At 44.2% G+C, this 18,683-nt stretch overlaps 1 protein-coding gene across 3 annotated transcripts in view; it reads left to right on the top strand.

Annotated features, from left to right (window-relative positions):
- The window catches only part of LOC129711773 (inositol 2-dehydrogenase-like), a 74,115-nt gene that overhangs the window by 16,183 nt on the left and 39,249 nt on the right, over window positions 1–18,683 (top strand). For 2 of the 3 annotated variants that reach the window (XM_055659710.1, XM_055659711.1), the window contains exon 2: window positions 13,467–14,051. The exons of the other annotated variant lie outside the window; for it this stretch is intronic. In XM_055659710.1, the coding sequence (XP_055515685.1) occupies window positions 13,467–14,051 (585 nt within the window). The remainder of the gene's footprint in view (window positions 1–13,466; window positions 14,052–18,683) is intronic. 3 annotated transcript variants of the gene reach the window in all.

Genomic DNA, 18,683 nt, shown 5'->3' with positions numbered 1-18,683 from the left:
TATCATCCGTGCGTTCGAGAGCTACGCCATTGGCGAAATGAATGAGAATTATGAGCAATACCTCTTCAGCAAGAAGTAGGTGATAACTTTGAATCGTTCCTCGTTAGCCTGGGAACACTAGCAAAGTCCTGTAATTTCTGCCAGTGCATGACGGACAGCTGGCTCTGTGACAAGATTGTGGTGGGTATTAGCGACTCGCAGACGTGGAGACATTTGCTGCAGGAAAGGAAGCTCACTCTCAACGGGTGTATCGACATGTGCAAGAGTGCCAAGACTGCTGAGTCACATCTCCAAGCTGCTGGTCTGCTGCTGCAGTCCACAAAATCAGACAGCAGAACGCAAGAGAGACGCGGCTGTGCAATACCCACACAATCAAAGCAAGTGAGCTAAGCCGAAGAAAAGCCAAGGCAAACACAATCAAGAAGCGAAAGCGTGCAAGTATTGTGTCGAAGAGCATGCAATGGACAAACAGCAATGTCCAGCCTACGGACGAACGTGTAGGGTATGTGGCAGTCGCAGCCACTTTGCCAAAGTGTGCAGAAAGAAGAAAGTGCACGACCAGGTCGGAAGTGACACGAGCACTGTTCATTGATACTATCAAACTCACAATTGACACGGTGCGGCCTAGAGATGATGTCTACGCATCGATGCTTGTCAATGGGAAGCAGGTCAACTTCCAAGTGGACAGCGGAGAGAGTGTGAACATATTGCCACGCAGATATTTACACGGCGTAGACCACACACTAGCCCCATGTCAAAAGAAGCTCATGATGTGGAATAAGACTACGATGGGCGCGGAAGGAGTTTGCCGGGTTAAGCTGTTCAACCCCCAAGACAAATCGCAAATATTCTGTGGAGTTCATTGTGGTCAGTGATGGCTTCACACCACTGCTAGGAAGCAAAGCGAGTCGGTGAATGAATTTGATCACTGTGAATGACGACAGCTTTCACTGTGTACACACGTCGACGGTTGTAAAAGAGAAAGTGGGCAAGACTGAAGAACGCTATGCAGAGGTGTTCGACGGTAAACTAGGAGAGCTGCCTGATGAAGCACACCTGCAGATTGACGAAGTGCAACCCACAGTCTTACCACCACCACGTTTACCTCGTGTGATAAAGCAGAAGGTGAAGACGGAGCTAGAGCGCATGGTAGATCGTCACGCACCAGTTCACGAGCCGACGAGTTGGGTCAGCCAGCTCTTGGTCGCGGAGAAAAAGGATGGCGATCTCCGGGTGTGCATCAATCCTCGACCGCTAAACAAAGCGCTGAAGCGAGAACAGTATCCGCTCCCAGTTATTGAGGTCATCTTGCCAGATGTCGACCAAGCGAAGATCTTCAGTAAGCTAGACATGAGCTCAGCTTTCTGGCAGGTGAAACTTGAAGACGAATCGTGATCTGACGGCGTTCAACACACCTTTCGGGCGTTACCGGTGGCTCCGATTGCCATTCGGTTTAAGTGTATCGTCTGAAATCTTCCAGTGAAGATTACAGCAAACACTCCAGGGCTACCTGGAGTGATCTGCGTTGCAGACGACATCCTCATCTATGGTACTGGAGAGGCGATGGAAGATGCGGTCATCGACCACGACTTGAAGCTCGAGCAGTTGCTTCAGCGATGTGTACAGCAACACGTCAAACTTAACAAGGACAAGTCTGTCTTCAGAGCAACTGAGATACCCTGTTTAGGACATGTGATCACTGGCACAGGACTGCAACCCGACCCCAAAAAGGTTGCAGATGTCGTCAATATGCCAGCACCCTCAGATGTACAGGGTGTGGAGAGGCTAGTTGGATTTGTCAACTACCTGAGCCGTTTTCTACGCAGCCTGTCTACCCTTGAGCCCATCAGACGGCTGACGAGACCAGACATAGCATGGGAGTGGTCTGCGGAACAGGACAAAGCGATGTCCAAGATCAGACAGATGGTATCCGAAGCACCAATCTTAGCGCACTACAATCCCAAGGAGGAGCTGACGATTCAGTATGACGTGAGCAACAAGGGATTGGGGGCAGCCTTGCTCCAAAAGGGACGTCCCATCACTTATGCAAGCAGAGCAATAACGATATGCCTCGATTGAGAAGGAGATGCTCGCCGTGGTATTTGCAATGGAGCGTTTCCATCAGTAGACATTTGGTCATTTCACCGGCGTGACCAACAATCACAAGCCGCTGGAAATTATAGCAAAGTGAAAGCACCGAAGCGTCTTCAAGGAATGCTACTCCGCCTACAGAGCTATGATTTCGACATCAGCTACTATCAGGGGAAGCTCATGTACCTTGCGGATGCACTGTCACATGCAGTTAGCGGTACTCTGAGCAGAGAGCAAGCATTCGAGGAGGTAAACATGGTATCACGCTTACCAATTCGAGATGTGCGTCTTGAGCAAATGTGCGATGAAACAGCGACAGAAGACACACTACAGATGCTGAAATATGTCATCGTCAGTGGTTGGCCTAGTGAACTAGATAGGCTACCAGTGCAGCTCATGCCTTATTACAGCTATCGGGGTGAGCTCGCAGTCCAAGGTGGTTTGATCTTCAAAGGCGTGCGTGTGATCATACTGATAAGCTTAAGAGACATGAAAGTAAAGATACACTCTTCACATCTAGGCGTCGAAGGCTGCCTGCGAGGAGCATTCAAATGCCTACTCTGGCCTGGCATGAGTAGCGACATCAAGCAGTATATTGCTACATGTGATGTGTGCCAGCAAAAAGAGACACTCATGAGTCATGAGCCACCGACAAGGCCATGGGAGAAAGTCAACACATATCTCTTTAAATGGGACGGGAAAGATTATCTCGACACTGTAGACTACCATAGCAATTTTGTGGAAGTAGACCAGCTGAGAGACACGAGCAGTCCAACTGTGATTCGCAAGTTGAAAGCTCATTTTGCAAGATACGGCAGCGCGACACAAGTTGTGAGCGATAACGGGCCGCAGTACACATCGGTCGCTTTTAGCCAGTTCGCGAGGGAACGGGATTTTGAGCACCTGCGCATCAGTCCCGGTAATAGCAAAGCGAACGGGAAGTCAGAATCAGCCGTCAAAACAGCGAAGCGAATCATGATGAAGAGCAGCAAATCACGACCTACCTAGCGATGTTGGATCATCGCGACACGCCTTCGCAAGGGCTGAGCACGTCCCGCTCAGCGCCTCATGAATCATTGTACACGTACACTTCTGCCAACGACAGCGAGACTACTGGAACTCAGAGTTGTGTACGAGCATGTACGCATGAAGCAGTGCGTTCAGCAGCAAGCTGACAATTCCAATGTCAGCTAAAGACCTTTCCACACATCATGAGGACGACACAGTTCCTCGTACAAGGAAAGAAGAGTTGGGAGAAAGCCATTGTTTCTAGCCAGCATGACAAGCGTTCATATGTGGTTCGCAGCCCATCTGGCATATACCGTCGCCATCACGTACATCTCCCCAAGACCTGCGAAAATCCACCAGACAAGCTAGTCGCACGTCAACGCGCAAAGCACGACCAGATCATCAAAGAACAGGGCAAACCTACTACACCAACCACAACTAACGCGACACAGGCATTGAAACAGAGCCAGCGCCTACGGAAAAGAAAACAGCTACTGAGCGAACTGACAAACACAAGGACATTGACAGAAATGAAACAGTGAGAACTCGTTCGGGTTGAGCTGTGAGACCGCCTAAGTATTTTGGAGACTATGTGACCCATTGATTTAGTTCTTATCAATTGTTATGTCTATATGGGGTTGCAAGTATGATAAAGCAAGTTTATGTAAATAAGATAATGAGAGGGAAAGGAAACTTTACTTTAGAAAAAGAGTTATTTTCTCACTTGGACAGATATATGCCAAGTGAGCATACATTGTACATCTGTACTTTTTCTCTTTTGGAAAAAGGGGGGGATGTTATGAGATGTGTAATGTGCCTTTGACGACTTAATAAAGTCCATGCATGCGCAGGGGTTCCAGCCATGCATAGGTGTTTGACTTACTGGAAAAGCTTGTCTTCTTTAAAATCTTTTTATTCGTTTTTTTCAAAAGTCCATGGTTGGGGTGAGAGCAGTCCTTGGCGATGCTGAGCGCCCTCCGCAGGCAGCGCTTGCTTTGGACAGACTCAATGGAGGGGAGCGTGGAACCGGTGATGCGTTGGGCAATTTTCACCACCCTCTGCAGTGCCTTCCGGTCGGAGACAGAGCAGTTGCCATACCATACTGTGATGCAGTTGGTAAGGATGCTCTCGATGGTGCAGCGGTAGAAGTTCACCAGGATCTGAGGAGACAGATGGACCTTCTTCAGTCTCCTCAGGAAGAAGAGACGCTGATGAGCCTTCTTGATCAGAGTAGATCTCTATGTAAATGTAGTTAAGTGTTTAAAAGAGAACTTGTGTATAAATAAGAACAAAGAGAAAAAGAGAGAAAAAAGGTCTCTTTCCAGTCAACTTTGGCCAGCTCCTCCCTCATGGCTCCATAGTCCCCTTTGTTCAACTCTAATACTGACACTTCAGATCTTCCCTTCTCCCTCTCAAATTGTAGATTAAAAGATCATATTATGGTCACTACCTCCTAACGGTTCCTTTACCTTGAGTTCCCTTATCAAATCCGGTTTATTACATAACATTCCAGAATTGCCTTCTCCCTAGTAGGCTCCAGTACAAGCTGCTCTCAGAATCCATCTCGGAGGCACTCTACAAACTCCCTTTCTTGGGGTCCAGTACCAACCTGATTTCCCAGTCTACCTGTATGTTGAAATCTTCCATAGCCACCATAGCTTTACCTTTGCGACATGCCAATTTTAACTCTTGATTTTACTTGCACCGTATATCAGGTTACTGTTTGGGGGCGTGTAGATAACTCCCATTAGGGTCTTTTTAACTTTACAATTCCTCAATTCTATCCACAGCGACGCTACATCTCCTGATTCTATATCACCCCTCGCAAGGGACGGAATTTCATTCCTTACTGACGGAACTCTGTCCACCTGTCTGTCTTTTCGATAGGACGTATACCCATGAATATTCCGTTACCAGCCCTGGTCCTCTTGCAGCCATGGCTCTGTATTTACCACAACATCATCGTTGCCAATTTCTAACTGAGCCTCAAGCTCATCCACTTTATTTCTTATACTTTGAGTATTCATATATAATACTTTTAATCCATTACTCACCTCACCTTTCACATCTATTCCTATTTCACTTGGCCATACTCTCCTATCCCTTCGTGAGCTTTTTGCCCTGTTAATTCCAGTGTCTTTCTTAACTTTTCCTGTACTCTCTTTTCCTTTTACGCCATCCTTGTATTTCCAATGTGTCTCCTCCCTCCCCGGGGCAAACCTATCTGCCAGAATGCTGGCCCCCGCCTGTTACGGTGCAACCTGTCCCTTTTGTACAATTTACCCTTACCCCAAAACATAAGAATCTAAATCCCTACTCCATTCACCAGCTCCACAGCCACACCTTCAGATCCCCTATCTCCCTGTGCCTGCCTTCACCAACCCGAGGAACTAGAAGGAAACTGGAGATAACCACCCTGGAGGTCCTACCTTTCAACCTTCCTCCGAGCTCTCTGAAGTCATGCTGCAGAATCTCTTTCCTCTTCGTCCCGACCTCAGCCTCCTCGCGGAAGAAGCCAAAGACTCAGTTTTCTCACAAGGCACTTCCCTCGACAAGGCCGCTCCCGTTCTCAGCCAATCCCCGCACTCACTCCTTCATCCGCCGCTCCTCTGCTGGTTTTGAAGGTATGTGTTGAAGGCTGGCCCCGACCGGTTTTTAGATCACCCGTTCCTGAAAATACACTGAAAAACACCCGAAGAGATTACCTTCTCCGCCAATCCCCGCACTCACTCCTTCACCTCTGCCGACCTTGAAGGTATTGGCTTGGTAAATGTAAAAAATGTCCCTAGTGTGTGTAGGACAGTGTTAACGTGCGGAGATCGCTGGTCGGTGCGGACCCAGTCGGCCAAAGGGCCTATTTCCGCGCTGTATCTAAACTAAACTAAAGTAGACCACAGGGGAATGGGGCTGATGGGAATCCATGAGAGCTGGAAATTGATCTGGCCATCTCCATAAAACATTATCATTCCACTGCTGATATTGATGTTCCGCTAGGACCATGTACAGTTTTGCAGAAACCTAATGTTTATTGACAGTGTTGTCCATGAACTATGAAAATACTCATGGGCGGTGATTGACAGTAACAATGCCTGCTCCAGTATATTTGTGATGAGAGATATGGCTTGCAAACAAATAACTAAACATTAAAATGAATTAGAACAGATCATAGAATAGTACAGGCCCTCAATGTTTGGGCGAACATGATGCTAATTTTAAACAGATCTCAGCTATTCCTTGCACATCCATGTGCCTAGCCTCTTAAATACCATTATTGTATCTGCCTCCACCACCACACGAGGCAATGCATTCCAGGCCCCTAACACAAAAAATAAAAGCTTACCCCGCATATCTCCATCAAACTTTTCTCCTCTCACATTGCTCTGCCCTCTCGTGTTGGACATTTCCACCCTGAGTAAAAGGTTCCACCTCTTCTATCTTGATCTCTCAATTTTACGGTGTAGACTTCTCTCGTCTCTTCCTAACGTTTCAGAGTAAAAGTCCATCCAATCTCTCCATGTTGCTGAAACCCTCTAATCCATGAAGCATTCTTGTAAACCTCCTCTGCACCCTGTCCGAAGCCTCCACATCTTGTAATGGGGCGACCAGAACTACACGCTGTACTCCAAATGCAGTCCAACCAAAGTCCTATAGCACTGCATCATGGCTTCCTGACTCGTATTCATTGCTCCTAGCAATGAAGGCAAGCATACCATACGCCTTCTTTACCACCCTATTTATTTATACTGCCACCTTTAGTGAAGTATGAACTTAGACTCCAAGATCCCTCTGCATATCAGTGCTGTTAAGGACCATACCATTCATTGTAAACACTTGCCTTACATTCAAAATGGTTTAATTTGTTTTGCAGATCAGTTTCTGGGGCTGCATTGATGAAATTTGTGCATGCGACTGTGGCTTTGGCCTTATCCAAGACATTAATTACATTTCTTTTTATTACATTTAATTGACTTTGTCTGGCATATACCTTGGTTTGTGATGTACAGTGTGTTCCTTTCAATGTCTTCAATCACTCCAATATGTCTGGTTTCAAGCTTCGCTTGACACAGCGGAGCTGTTTGATATAGGAGCCAGTTGGAGTTCTGGCAGTAGGAGTTGGCCATTTCCTCCCTTGATCTCACTCTGCCATTCACTTTCAATGCAGTTAATCAGAACCTCAGTTTGTTGCCTTTGTACTGTATTTTGATAGTCTCTATGGGGTAAATAAAAGGACATCCTTTTAGCAGATAAATCCATAATTAAGGAGCAATGACATCAGTTGGTAGAGGATTGGAGGAGAATTGAGAAATCATTACACTCATTAATGATGGCTGTGCAATCTGGTAGTCCAGATAGACTGAAATCTTTACATTGCTAAATGCTCAGATGCTAAATACCCATAAATTCTCATAACCTGCAGGCCAGTGTACCAGGAGCTGGCAATGGGATTAATCTAAAATTCACTTTTGATGGGCATAAATTGACTAGCCTTTTCTTCTGTAAATCTCTAAATTTAAGATTATGCAGTTATTGGTTTAAACTTTTTATAAAACTCATTAATAAAATGTGATGTCCAATGATCAACTGTAATTGTGTTTTTTAAAGTTGCAGTTTATAAAGCTACCGGGTTGCTTGGAAGAATGAGCAGGATGTGAGTCTTTGATGAAGCGGGAATGCTATGAATGATTAACTGGGCAAGGCCATGAAGTTCTGGATAGTTGCAATTTGGAATGAGGTGACAAAGTTAAAGGTAGCACTTGTTGATCTGCTCAAACTGAGAGGAGATCAAAAACATCACTTTTTGTTGGCTTAAAGATCATAACGTTTTGGCTATCCTTTGTATGAGGCAATGAATTACAAAGGAAAGCAAGCGGGCGACTCAACCCAGACGTTCCTGGTCCATTTGTTTACTCCACGTCACATCTCATTTTGCTGCATCTCACCGTATCAGCATGCCGTTTTCCTTCCGGTAGTGATATGATTAGCACAGTGGCATGGCTGATGGGACGCCTTTAAATGATGCTGCCTCACAAACCTGGATTAGATCCTGATCTCAGATGCTGTATGTGTGGGGTTTACATGTTCTCCCACTGTCTGTGTTCTAGCTTCTTCCCATATTCCAAAGACATGGGTAGTTGGGAGGATAATTGATTATTCCAAACTGTACTTTAGATGGGTGGTGGGATGAGTGGGTGAGGGTAGTTTGATCTGAAATTTGGGGTATTTAAAAGTAGGGATTAATACAGGATTAGGGTAAATGAATGGTTGAAGGTTGGCGTGAACAGAAGGGCCTGTTTCTGTGCTCTATCCAGTTTAAATGCACCAGTCAATACTATGAAAATCAGTAATTATATTTTTGTTTTAATCTATATATAGAGCTTAGTTCATCCATAACTTTATTTTAACAGTAATTACACAATCCCAATGAGTTTTGCTTAAAATGTGCTTTGATTTATGAATATTTCTGAGTCCCTTTTCACTTCATGACTTATTTTTTTGTGTTCCTTCGAATGATTGAAATTACAAATAACTTTGCAGGATGGTTAAAGGGGCATGGAAAATTAGGGAAAAGATGAAGTTATAGTTGGCTACAAATTATAAGGTACCAATGCTTTTGTGATGTATTTCTTAATAGCTCACAGGTGCCCTTTTTTGGTTGCTTATCAGTGTTTTTGCAATGTAAAACAATCCAGTTTAATTAATACCCGTAAAGCTTGAGCATTTATTGTAAAGTTGTGAAATGTGTAATTGTGTCATACCAAACCATATTGTTTAAAAAATTGTCATTTTTGATATTGGTTATTCTTGTCATGTAAACTGAGATACAGTGAAAAACTTTGTTTATGGTTTAATCAGGCAGATCATGCCTATGAGTACAACAATTAATCATAAAGAGTAATTAAACAGGGTAGAATGTAGGGTCAAGTGCAGATTTTTTTAAAGTGCAATGTGAGGGGGACTGCAAGGTCGGGAATACATCCTTAGCATCTGAGAGGTCCGTTCAAGAGTCTATTAACTGCAGGAAAGAAGCTACCTGTGAATTTTATAATTTGTGTGTACAAGCTTTTATGGTGTTCCGCCTGATAAAAGAGAGGAGAAGAGAAAGTAATTGGGGTGTCTATGGTAGACATGAATGCTTTCTATGGTGCATCTGTAGAAATTGGTGAGAGTCATTGGGGACATGTCGAATTTCCTTAGTCATTTGAGGAAGGAGAATTGTCGCTGTGCTTTCTTGGCCATGTCGTCCATATGTTTAGACCAGGTCAAATTTTTAGTGATAGGTGCCTAGGAACTCAACTGTCAATCATCTCTCCATGAGCACCATTGCTGCAGATTGGACTGTGTACTACACCTCACTTCTTGAAGTTGATGACCAGCTCCTTCATTTTGCTGATCACAATATAATGCATTACAGTGCAGAGAGTTCTTTAAAGTTTTGCCTTGTCAACGTTTCACAATATAGTTAGGGGCTAGTGGAATCAAGGGATATGGGGAGAAGGCAGGCACGGGTTATTGATTGGAGACGTTCAGCCATGGTCACAATGAATGGAGGTGCTGGCTCGAAGGGACTGGTCAATAGTTGACTTAGCAGAGGGTGTGCTACAACTTTCTACAAATTTTTGCTATCTAATAACAATTTTCGTTAAATGAGGAGAAATGACTGAGCAATTTAATAATACGTATATATTGTGAAACACACATGGGTTGATGTTTAAAAATAGAGCTATGGTAGTCAAGAATCAAACTTGCATGGTCACTTTCATGATGACACTGATGCACAGATAAAGGATAGAATTAGGTTAAAATTGTTTAATTATTTTCGCTCTTGAAAAATTCTCAAGATATTTCGGATACAATGAATTATTTTGAAGAACAGTGACAGTTGCCATGAGGGCAAGTGTATCAGCTATTTATCAAGAGTTCACATAGAATAATGCATTCACTAAAATATTAATAAGTTAACATGCAGCACCACAGATTTTGAATTGGTCACTTTCCTACATCAAAAGTAGTTAATTCGATTTTAAACACTTTGGAACATCCCTAGAACATTACTTTTTGTTTCAGTAACAGCGTGTCAGGCAGCACATCTGCGGAACATTGGATACGTGAGGTTTTGGGTCAGGACCCTTAAGTGTCATTACTTTTTGGGTTTTTTTACGATGATGTGCCATGGAGAAAATGAGCAGAACAAGGAAGATTCTTGCTGTTCTTGCAATAGATCAACCGGACATTTGACATGTTTAAACCAGTAGGATAAGTATGTAGGGTAGGAAGGAAAACCATGTGCCGTCTATATCTCGCGTTTAACTTTCCCCTGAATCCCCTAACTTTCCCCTAACTCTCTGTCTGAAGAAGGGTTTCAACCTGAAATGTCACCTATTCCTTTTCTCCAGAGATGCTGCCTGACTCGTGTTCCAGCTTTATCTGTCTATCTTAAATATGTAGGGCCTTGTGTTGAGCCTTGTCATTTAAGCAGTTGCATAATGTGATATATGTGCTGACTGTAATGCCAATTTAAACTGCATATCTGTCTGCATGTTGTCCATATTCTTCATTTCCTGCCTGTTCAGGTGTCTGTTTAAATCCTCTTAAGTATTGCTTTGTATCTGCTTCCGCTGCACCCTCTGGTAGGACATTCAGGCACAACCACTCATTATGTTTTAAATAAACAACTTGCTTTATAAATCCCCTTTAAACTTTCCCTCTGTCCCCTTAAAGATATGCCCTCGAGTATTTGACGCTGGGGCACCCTGGGAAAAAGATGGACTCAATCTACTGTAAATATGTCTTTCATAATTTTAAATTCTGCAGTCATTTTGCCCATTATCCTTTGGTCCAGAGAAAACAATCCATTTGTCCAATATCTCCTTCTAGCTGATACTCTAATGCAGGTAGCATCCTAGTGGGCCAGTCTGAAGAAGGGTCTCGACCCGAAAAGTCACCCTTTCCTTCTCTCAGCCTGTCCCGCTGAATTACTCCAGCTTTTTGTGTCTATCTTCTGCTTCAACCAGCATCTGCAGTTCCTTCTTGCATATCCTAGTGGACCCCTTCAGCACTCTCTCTGAAGCCTGTACATCCATCCCATAACTTGGAAACACAATAATAAGTCATGGAATAAAAGCAGAACATTAGGCCATTCAACTCATTGCGTCTACTTCACCATTCAATCATATCTGATTTACCTTGCCCCCTCAACCGCCTTCTCCCCATAAACTCTTGACACCCTTACTAATCAAGAATCTGTTAATATCCACATAAAATATACACAATGACCTGGCCTCCACAGCGTCTGTGGCAATGAATTCTACATTCAGACTGAAGAGACTCCTCTTCATCTCCTTTCTAAAGATTTGCCCTTTTTTTCTGAGGCTGTGCCGTGTGGTCTTAACCCCTCCCACTAGTGGCAAATGAAGTTTAATGTGGATAAATGTGAGGTTATCCACTTTGGTATCAAAAACAGGAAGGCTATCTGAATGGTGTCAAGTTGGGAAAAGGGGAAGTACAACAGGATCTGGGGGTCCTTGTTCGTCAGTATGAAAGTAAGTGTGCAGGTACAGCAGGCAGTGAAGAAAGCGAATGGCATGTTGGCCTTTATAACAATTGGAATAGAGTATAGGAGCAAAGAGGTCCTTCTGCAGTTGTACAGGACCTAGAGAGACCACACCTGGAGTATTGTGTGCAGTTCTGGTCCCCTAATTTGAGGAATGACATTCTTGCTATTGAGGGAGTGCAGCGTAGATTTACAAGGTTAATTCCCGGGATGGCGGGACTGTCATATGCTGAGAGAATGGAGCAGCTGAGCTTGTACACTCTGGAGTTTAGACGGATGACAGGGAATCTTATTGAAACATATAAGATTGTTAAAGGTTTGGACACACTAGAGGCAAGAAACATGATTCCCGATGTTGGGGGAGTCCAGAACCAGGGGCCACAGTTTAAGAATAAGGGGTAAGCCATTTAGAACAGAGACGAGGAAACACTTTTTCTCACAGAGAGTTGTGAGTCTGTGGAATTCTCTGCCTTAGGCTAGAGGCTGGTTCTCTGGATACATCTTTAAGAGCCTCTGATAGGGCTCTTAAAGATAGCAGAGTCAGGGGATATGGGGAGAAGGCAGGAACGGGGTACTGATTGGGGATGATCAGCCATGATCACATTGAATGGCGCTGCTGGCTCGAAGGGCCGAATGGCCTACTCCTGCACCTATTGTCTATTGATCCTTTGGAGCAATGATTATACAGAGGGATGTGTCTCAGCCTGGTATGGCAACTGTTCTGCTGACGACACCCAGAACCTGCAGAGAGTGGTGAACGCATTCCAGTCCATCAAAGGACTTCCTTCCATTCATTCCATCTTCATGGTACAATGCATCAGGAAGGTTGGATGTGTCATTAACGGTGCCTGTCAACCTGCAATTCCCTATTTTCTCTTGCACTTTTTAAGAGAAGAATCTGGAGTTTGAAGGATAAGATATACAGACTTAAACTAGTGTGCATCATTCTGTTATTTAACAGTTGTGTTTATTGTTATTTATTATTACTATATCTATCCAGTTTACTCTGAGCTTCATGTGAATAAGACATTTCATTGCACCCTGGTAAATGTGAAATTGATTAATCTAATCCTATCTCTTGGTGTTTTCAATAATTCAGGCTATCATCCTGAATAGATCTCATCAGGTCCTGGGGACTGACCTATCCTCCTCAATGTTCTTTAAAAAAAAACCCTAAGACCACCCCTCCTTGATATCGCCATGCCCTAGAATATCCGCATACCCCTCCCTGGTCTCGCTCTGCTCCATGTTCTTCTTGCTGAAAATCGATGCAACTTCCTCTTTTAGTACCCTTTTATTATATTGTTTACAGTGTACTATGATTACTTGTTGTGCTGCTGCAAGTAAGAATTTCATTGCTCTATCAGCAACATATGACAATAAAACACTCTTGAACCTATTTATTCCTCCTGATTCCCTGTTTAATTTCTCTCTTGCTTCATTTATATTTCTCTAAGGCCCTGTCTGATTTCAGTTTCCCAAACCTTACAAACACTTCATTTTTCTATTATTTGCAATATTGCTCGTCATCCATGTGTCCTGAACTTTGGCATTCTCGTGTTTCTTCCTCACAAGAACATGTGCTGGTCCTGATTTCTGACCAGCTCCTTTAAACGACTCGTGGAAGAATTCCATTTATAAAACTGGGGAATGACAGTGATTATCTGGTACCACTTTATGTGCCTTTCTGCACTTAAAAATCTGTTTCAGCTAGCTTGTATGTATCAAATTAACGAAGAAGCAAAGTTAATAGAGATCTTATTTTTATTACACGCTTTATTTAGTTATCTAATCGTGTTTTGATACTTTTTCCTAGGTCTCCACCAACGGACCTTTCTGCTGGGATGTCTGTGCTCGATCAATCTGTTCTACCACAGTCTTCATCATTTGTATTCCGACCTAACCCATGTCCCACCAGCTTCAACAATAATGTTTCTTCTCCTGTGTGTCATAATCAGAACATGATCTCATTCAGAACAAGTGTATCCAACTCTAATACCAACACAGTGACTATTCGCCATGACACGGCTACCTCAAACACTTCCTCAGGTTCAACACCTCCATTCAATGGCCTTCAAGTCCTTGGTCATTCCCATTCTTCAAGATCCAGTGGCCAAAGGCACATCATTCCAGAAGCCTCTAATAACATTGTTTCCAACGTGACAATGGGACGATATGTGAACGGTGACTTGATGGGCAGTCGCATCGGATTGGCACTTTTTGGCATTTGCAGTGGCAACAGAGCTTTGTTTAAAAGTATTCAAGAGGAGAGTGGCTGCACCTTGCTTTACATTGTAGAGGACTGCATTCAGGATCTGGAAAGTGCCTTCAGTGCAGATGTTCTTGCGAATACCAGGGTGTTACGTGGGCAGGATGCGGACATTGTGCTCAATGACCAATGGTATGGTTATATGCTCTCAGTTCAACAAAGACCTTCCAGAATTGGAGCCATGTGTATTTCAGAAATTTACCAATTTGCTTTATTTCGCAGATATTCTGGGCAGATCTACAGCTATCCAAAGGTGCAACATGCTATCTATCTTAATCCTTTCCATGTTTCAGCTGCAGCAAATTGTCAAAGTCATCATAAGAAATAGAACCAGGAGTAGGTTGTATGGTCTCTTGTGCTGCTCTGCCATTAAGTCAGGCCATGGTTGAAACTTTACCTCGCCCCACTTTCCTGCACTATGATTCCCTTAATGTCAAACAATATATCGTTAAAAACTTGATTACATTTCGCAACTAATCCTCCAAAGCTATCCAGGGTAGAAAATTCCAAGGATTTACTATCCTTCACGTGAAACCAATGTCTTATCATTGCTGTTCTGACAGATTCCCAGATCTTGATACCTAAGCTAAGGAAGCATGTCAAGCCTGTAAGAATTTTGTATTTTTTAATCACATTGCCTCTCATTCTTCTACATTCAATTTATTTTTGCCCAACAAACCTGCTGTACCAGAAACCAATCCGATGAAGCTCTGATGCACTTCCTCTAATGCAACAATCCCCTCCTTGAGTAGGGAAACTCAACCGTCTTCCTGATGCAGTCCCATCATGTTCCTAAATTAATGCAGCTAGATATCCTGCCTCAAAATTACCTCAAAACTGCGTTAGCTTTCTGCTTCATGTTACCCACCAACATCTTTCAGTGGCTCACCGCTTTAAAAATATCTCCCTTTTTCTATTTATTCTATCAAAATGGATTACCTATTTTTCCACATCATATTCCATCTGCCACACCCCTGCCAATTCATTTAGCCTGTATCTAATCTGAAGCCTTTATGGATTCTCCTTGAAAATATTTGGCCTTGTAGTCTCCTTGGAGACTTTTGGATGGGCTCATTGATATGCAGGGAATGGATATGGATTTTGTGCAGACAGTTTATAGAGTTGGTCTTATGTGGGCCGAAGGATCTGCTCTTGTGCTATGCCAAGCATCCTCCTCACAGATCACAATGCAACCCAGCTTTGTATCAATCGCAGATGTGAATATGTTGCACTTGATTCCTTCAAGTGTAACATTAACAAGAAGTCCACTCTCCCATCTATCCTACTGGCCAACATAGTCACTAGAAAATAAAGTGGAGGACCTAAGGGCAAGGCTGCTTTATCAAAGGGAGCTGAGGGAATGCTCTCTGTTCTGTTTCACAGAGACATGGCTCACCCCCAGACTCAGCGGTCCAGCCTGAAGGGTTCTCCATCCACTGTATGGACCGGACGCAGGCATCTGGGAAAGGGAGAGGTGGGGGCGTCTGTCTCATGGTCAATTCTGCGTGGTGCTCAGACGTGGCAGTCCTGTCCAACTCCTGCTCTCCACACCTCGAACATCTGGTGGTGAAGTGCCGCCCCTTCTACCTTCCAAGGGAATTCACCTCCATCATCCTGACCGCGGCTACATCCCACCCCAGGCAGACGTCCGTCTGGCACTGGAGGAGCTGCACGCCATGGTCAACAAACACCAGACATCTTACCCCGAGGCATTTACCACCATAGCCGGGGACTTCAATAAAGCAAACCTCAAGAAATCACTCCCTAACTTCCACCTGCGGCACCAGAGGACCAAACACCCTCGATCACTGCTAGTTAACAATCAAGGATGCCTATCGCTCTATCCCTCGCCCTCACCGGTAAATCCGACTACACCGTGGTGCTTCTTCTTCCTACTTACAGGCAGCAATTGAAGAGCGCATCCCCAGAGGTGAGGACTGTACAGAGCTGATCGGGGGGAGGGGGGTCAGAGGAACAACTCCAGGACTGCTTGGAGTTTGTAGACTGGGCAATGTTCAGGGACTCGGCAACGGATCTCAACGAATACGCCACAGTCGTTACAGACTTCATAAAGAAATGTGTGGAGGTCTGCATCCCTACAAAAATCTTCCGAATGTTTCCCAATCAGAAGCCTTGGATGAACTTTGAGATCCACACTCTTCTGAAGACCAGACACCAGGCATTCATGTCAGATGATACAGTGGTATACAAGAAGTCCAGATATGACCTTGGTAAGGCCATCAAAAAGACCAAAAGGGACTTCTGCTCCAAGCTGGAGGATGAGACAGATGTTCGGCAGCTGTGGCGGGGCCTGAATGCAATCACCTCCTATAAGGTGAAATCGGGAGGTAGCTCGAATGTCGGCGAAACATCACTCCCTGACGAGCTCAATGCGTTTTACGCACGCTTTGATTGGGACTGATGTTCCTTCTCGAGCCCCCATTCGCTGTGATGGTATTTCAGTCTCAGTCACATAGGCTAATGTCAGAAAATCCTTCAGAGGGGTGAACCCTCGAAAAGCGCCTGGATCTGATGGTATACCCGGTCGTGATCTAAAAACCTGTGCGGACCAACTGGCTGGAGTTTTTGCAGACATTTTCAACCTCTCTCTTCTGAGGTCTGAGGTTCCCACCTGCTTTAAAAGGGCATCAATTATACCGGTGCCCAAGAAGAGCAAGGTGACGTGCCTCAATGACTATCAACCAGTGGCACTAACTGACGGTGATGAAGTGCTTTGAGAGGTTGATCATGGCGCAAATCAACTCCTACCTCAACAAAAACCCGGACCCACTGCAGTTTAAAGATCAAAGGTGGATGCGATCTCGCTGGCCCTCCACTCCGCTCTGGACCACTTGGACAACAAAAACTCATATGTCAGGCTGTTATTCATTGATTACCGCTCGGCATTTAATACAATCATCCCCTCCAAGCTGGTTACCAAGCTCTCGGATCTGGGTCTCTGCGCATCCCTCTGCAATTGGATCCTCGACTTCCTCATTCAAATACCACAGACTGTTCGTATTGGTGGAAATGTGTTAGCCTCGATAACAATCAGCACGGGAGCAAGGCTGCGTGCCTCAGCCCCCTGCTGTACTCACTATACTCATGACTGCGTATCCGGTCACAGTGCGAACTCCATCATCAAGTTCGCTGACGACACCACCATGGGGAGGTATCATGGACGGGGACGAGTCAGAGTATAGAAGTGAGATCGACCGACTGACCAAAAGGTGCCAGCACAATAACCTGGCCCTCAACACCAGCAAAACCAAGGAACTGATTGTGAACTTTGGAAAGGGTAGGATGGGGAACCACAGTCCCATTCATATCAATGGGTCAATGGTGGAGAGGGTCAAGAGTTTCAAATTCCTGGGCGGGCATATTTCTGAAGATCTCTCCTGGTCCGATAACACTGATGCAATTATTAAGAAAGCATATCAGCGTCTCTACTTCCTGAGAAGATTACGGAGAGTCAGTATGTCAAGGAAGACTCTCTCTAACTTCTACAGGTGCATAGTAAAGAGCATGCTGACCGGTTGCATCGTAGTTTGGTTCGGCAACTTTAGCGCCCAGGAGCGGAAAAGACTACAAAAAGTAGTAAACACTGCCCAGTCCATCATCGGCTCTGACCTCCCTACCATCGAGGGGATCTATCACAGTCGCTGCCTCAAAGGCTGGCAGTATCATCAAGGACCCACACCATCCTGGCCACACACTCATCTCCCCACTACCTTCAGGTAGAAGGTACAGGAGCCTGAAGACTGCAACGTCCAGGTTCAGAAATAGGTACTTCCCCACAGCCATCAGGCTATTAAACTCTGAATAGCCTGTCTGAAGAAGGGTTTCGGCCCGAAATGTAGCCTATTTCCTTCGCTCCATAGATGCTGCTGCACCCGCTGAGTTTCTCCAGCTTTTTTGTGTAACCAACAGGCTATTAAACTCAACTGAATCAAATCTCTGAACATTAATAGACCATTATCTGTTTATTTGCACTTTTTCTGCTTATTTTATGTGTGTATATATTTATATAATGGTATATGGACCCACTGATATGTTCTGTATTCATGCCTATTATATTCTGTTGTGCTGAAGCAAAGCAAGAATTTCATTGTCCTATCTGGGACACATGACAATAAACTCTCTTGACTTCATCCAAACCACTGGTGTAGATTGTGACCAGCTGAGACTGTAACATCGATCCCTGTGGAACTTCACAAGTTATAGCCTTCCAATTTCCCTCTCCTTTCTTAATTTGCTATCTCCTAATTTGTAGGAACTTTATAGAATATGTAGAATTTTGAAAGATAACCTCTGAATACATTATCTCCATACCCAGCATCCTGAAATGCCTTTCATTAGATTCTTGGCAGATATTTATTTTCAAACCCATTAATTTCTCCAAACTAATTTCTTTACTGATGTTAATTCCCATGAGCTCTTTCAAGCCTGTAGTTCCTCTCAATTTTCTGAGAGATTTGTTGTGACATTTATTAAAATACTTGCTTAATTTCTCTTGCGTTTTCTCGTTGCATGCAATTTTCCTCAATTCTGTGCGTAAGGGACACACATTAGCCTTAGTATTTTCTTTCTGACTTGGTTGCATCTGTAGAACATGCCATCTCGTTTTACGCAAACAGAAGGAACTGCAGATGCTAGTTTTGGAAAAAAAAAGGCAGTGCTCAAGTAACTCAGTGGTCAGGCAGCACCTCTGGATCACTGCATTTGGTTCTCCCGATATTGGCGAGACCAAGCATAGAATAGGCG

This window comes from Leucoraja erinacea, chromosome 30, assembly GCF_028641065.1.
Source record: "Leucoraja erinacea ecotype New England chromosome 30, Leri_hhj_1, whole genome shotgun sequence".
In the NCBI taxonomy this organism is placed as follows: Eukaryota; Metazoa; Chordata; class Chondrichthyes; order Rajiformes; family Rajidae; genus Leucoraja; species Leucoraja erinaceus.
This window is presented reverse-complemented; position numbering and strand designations above follow the sequence as displayed.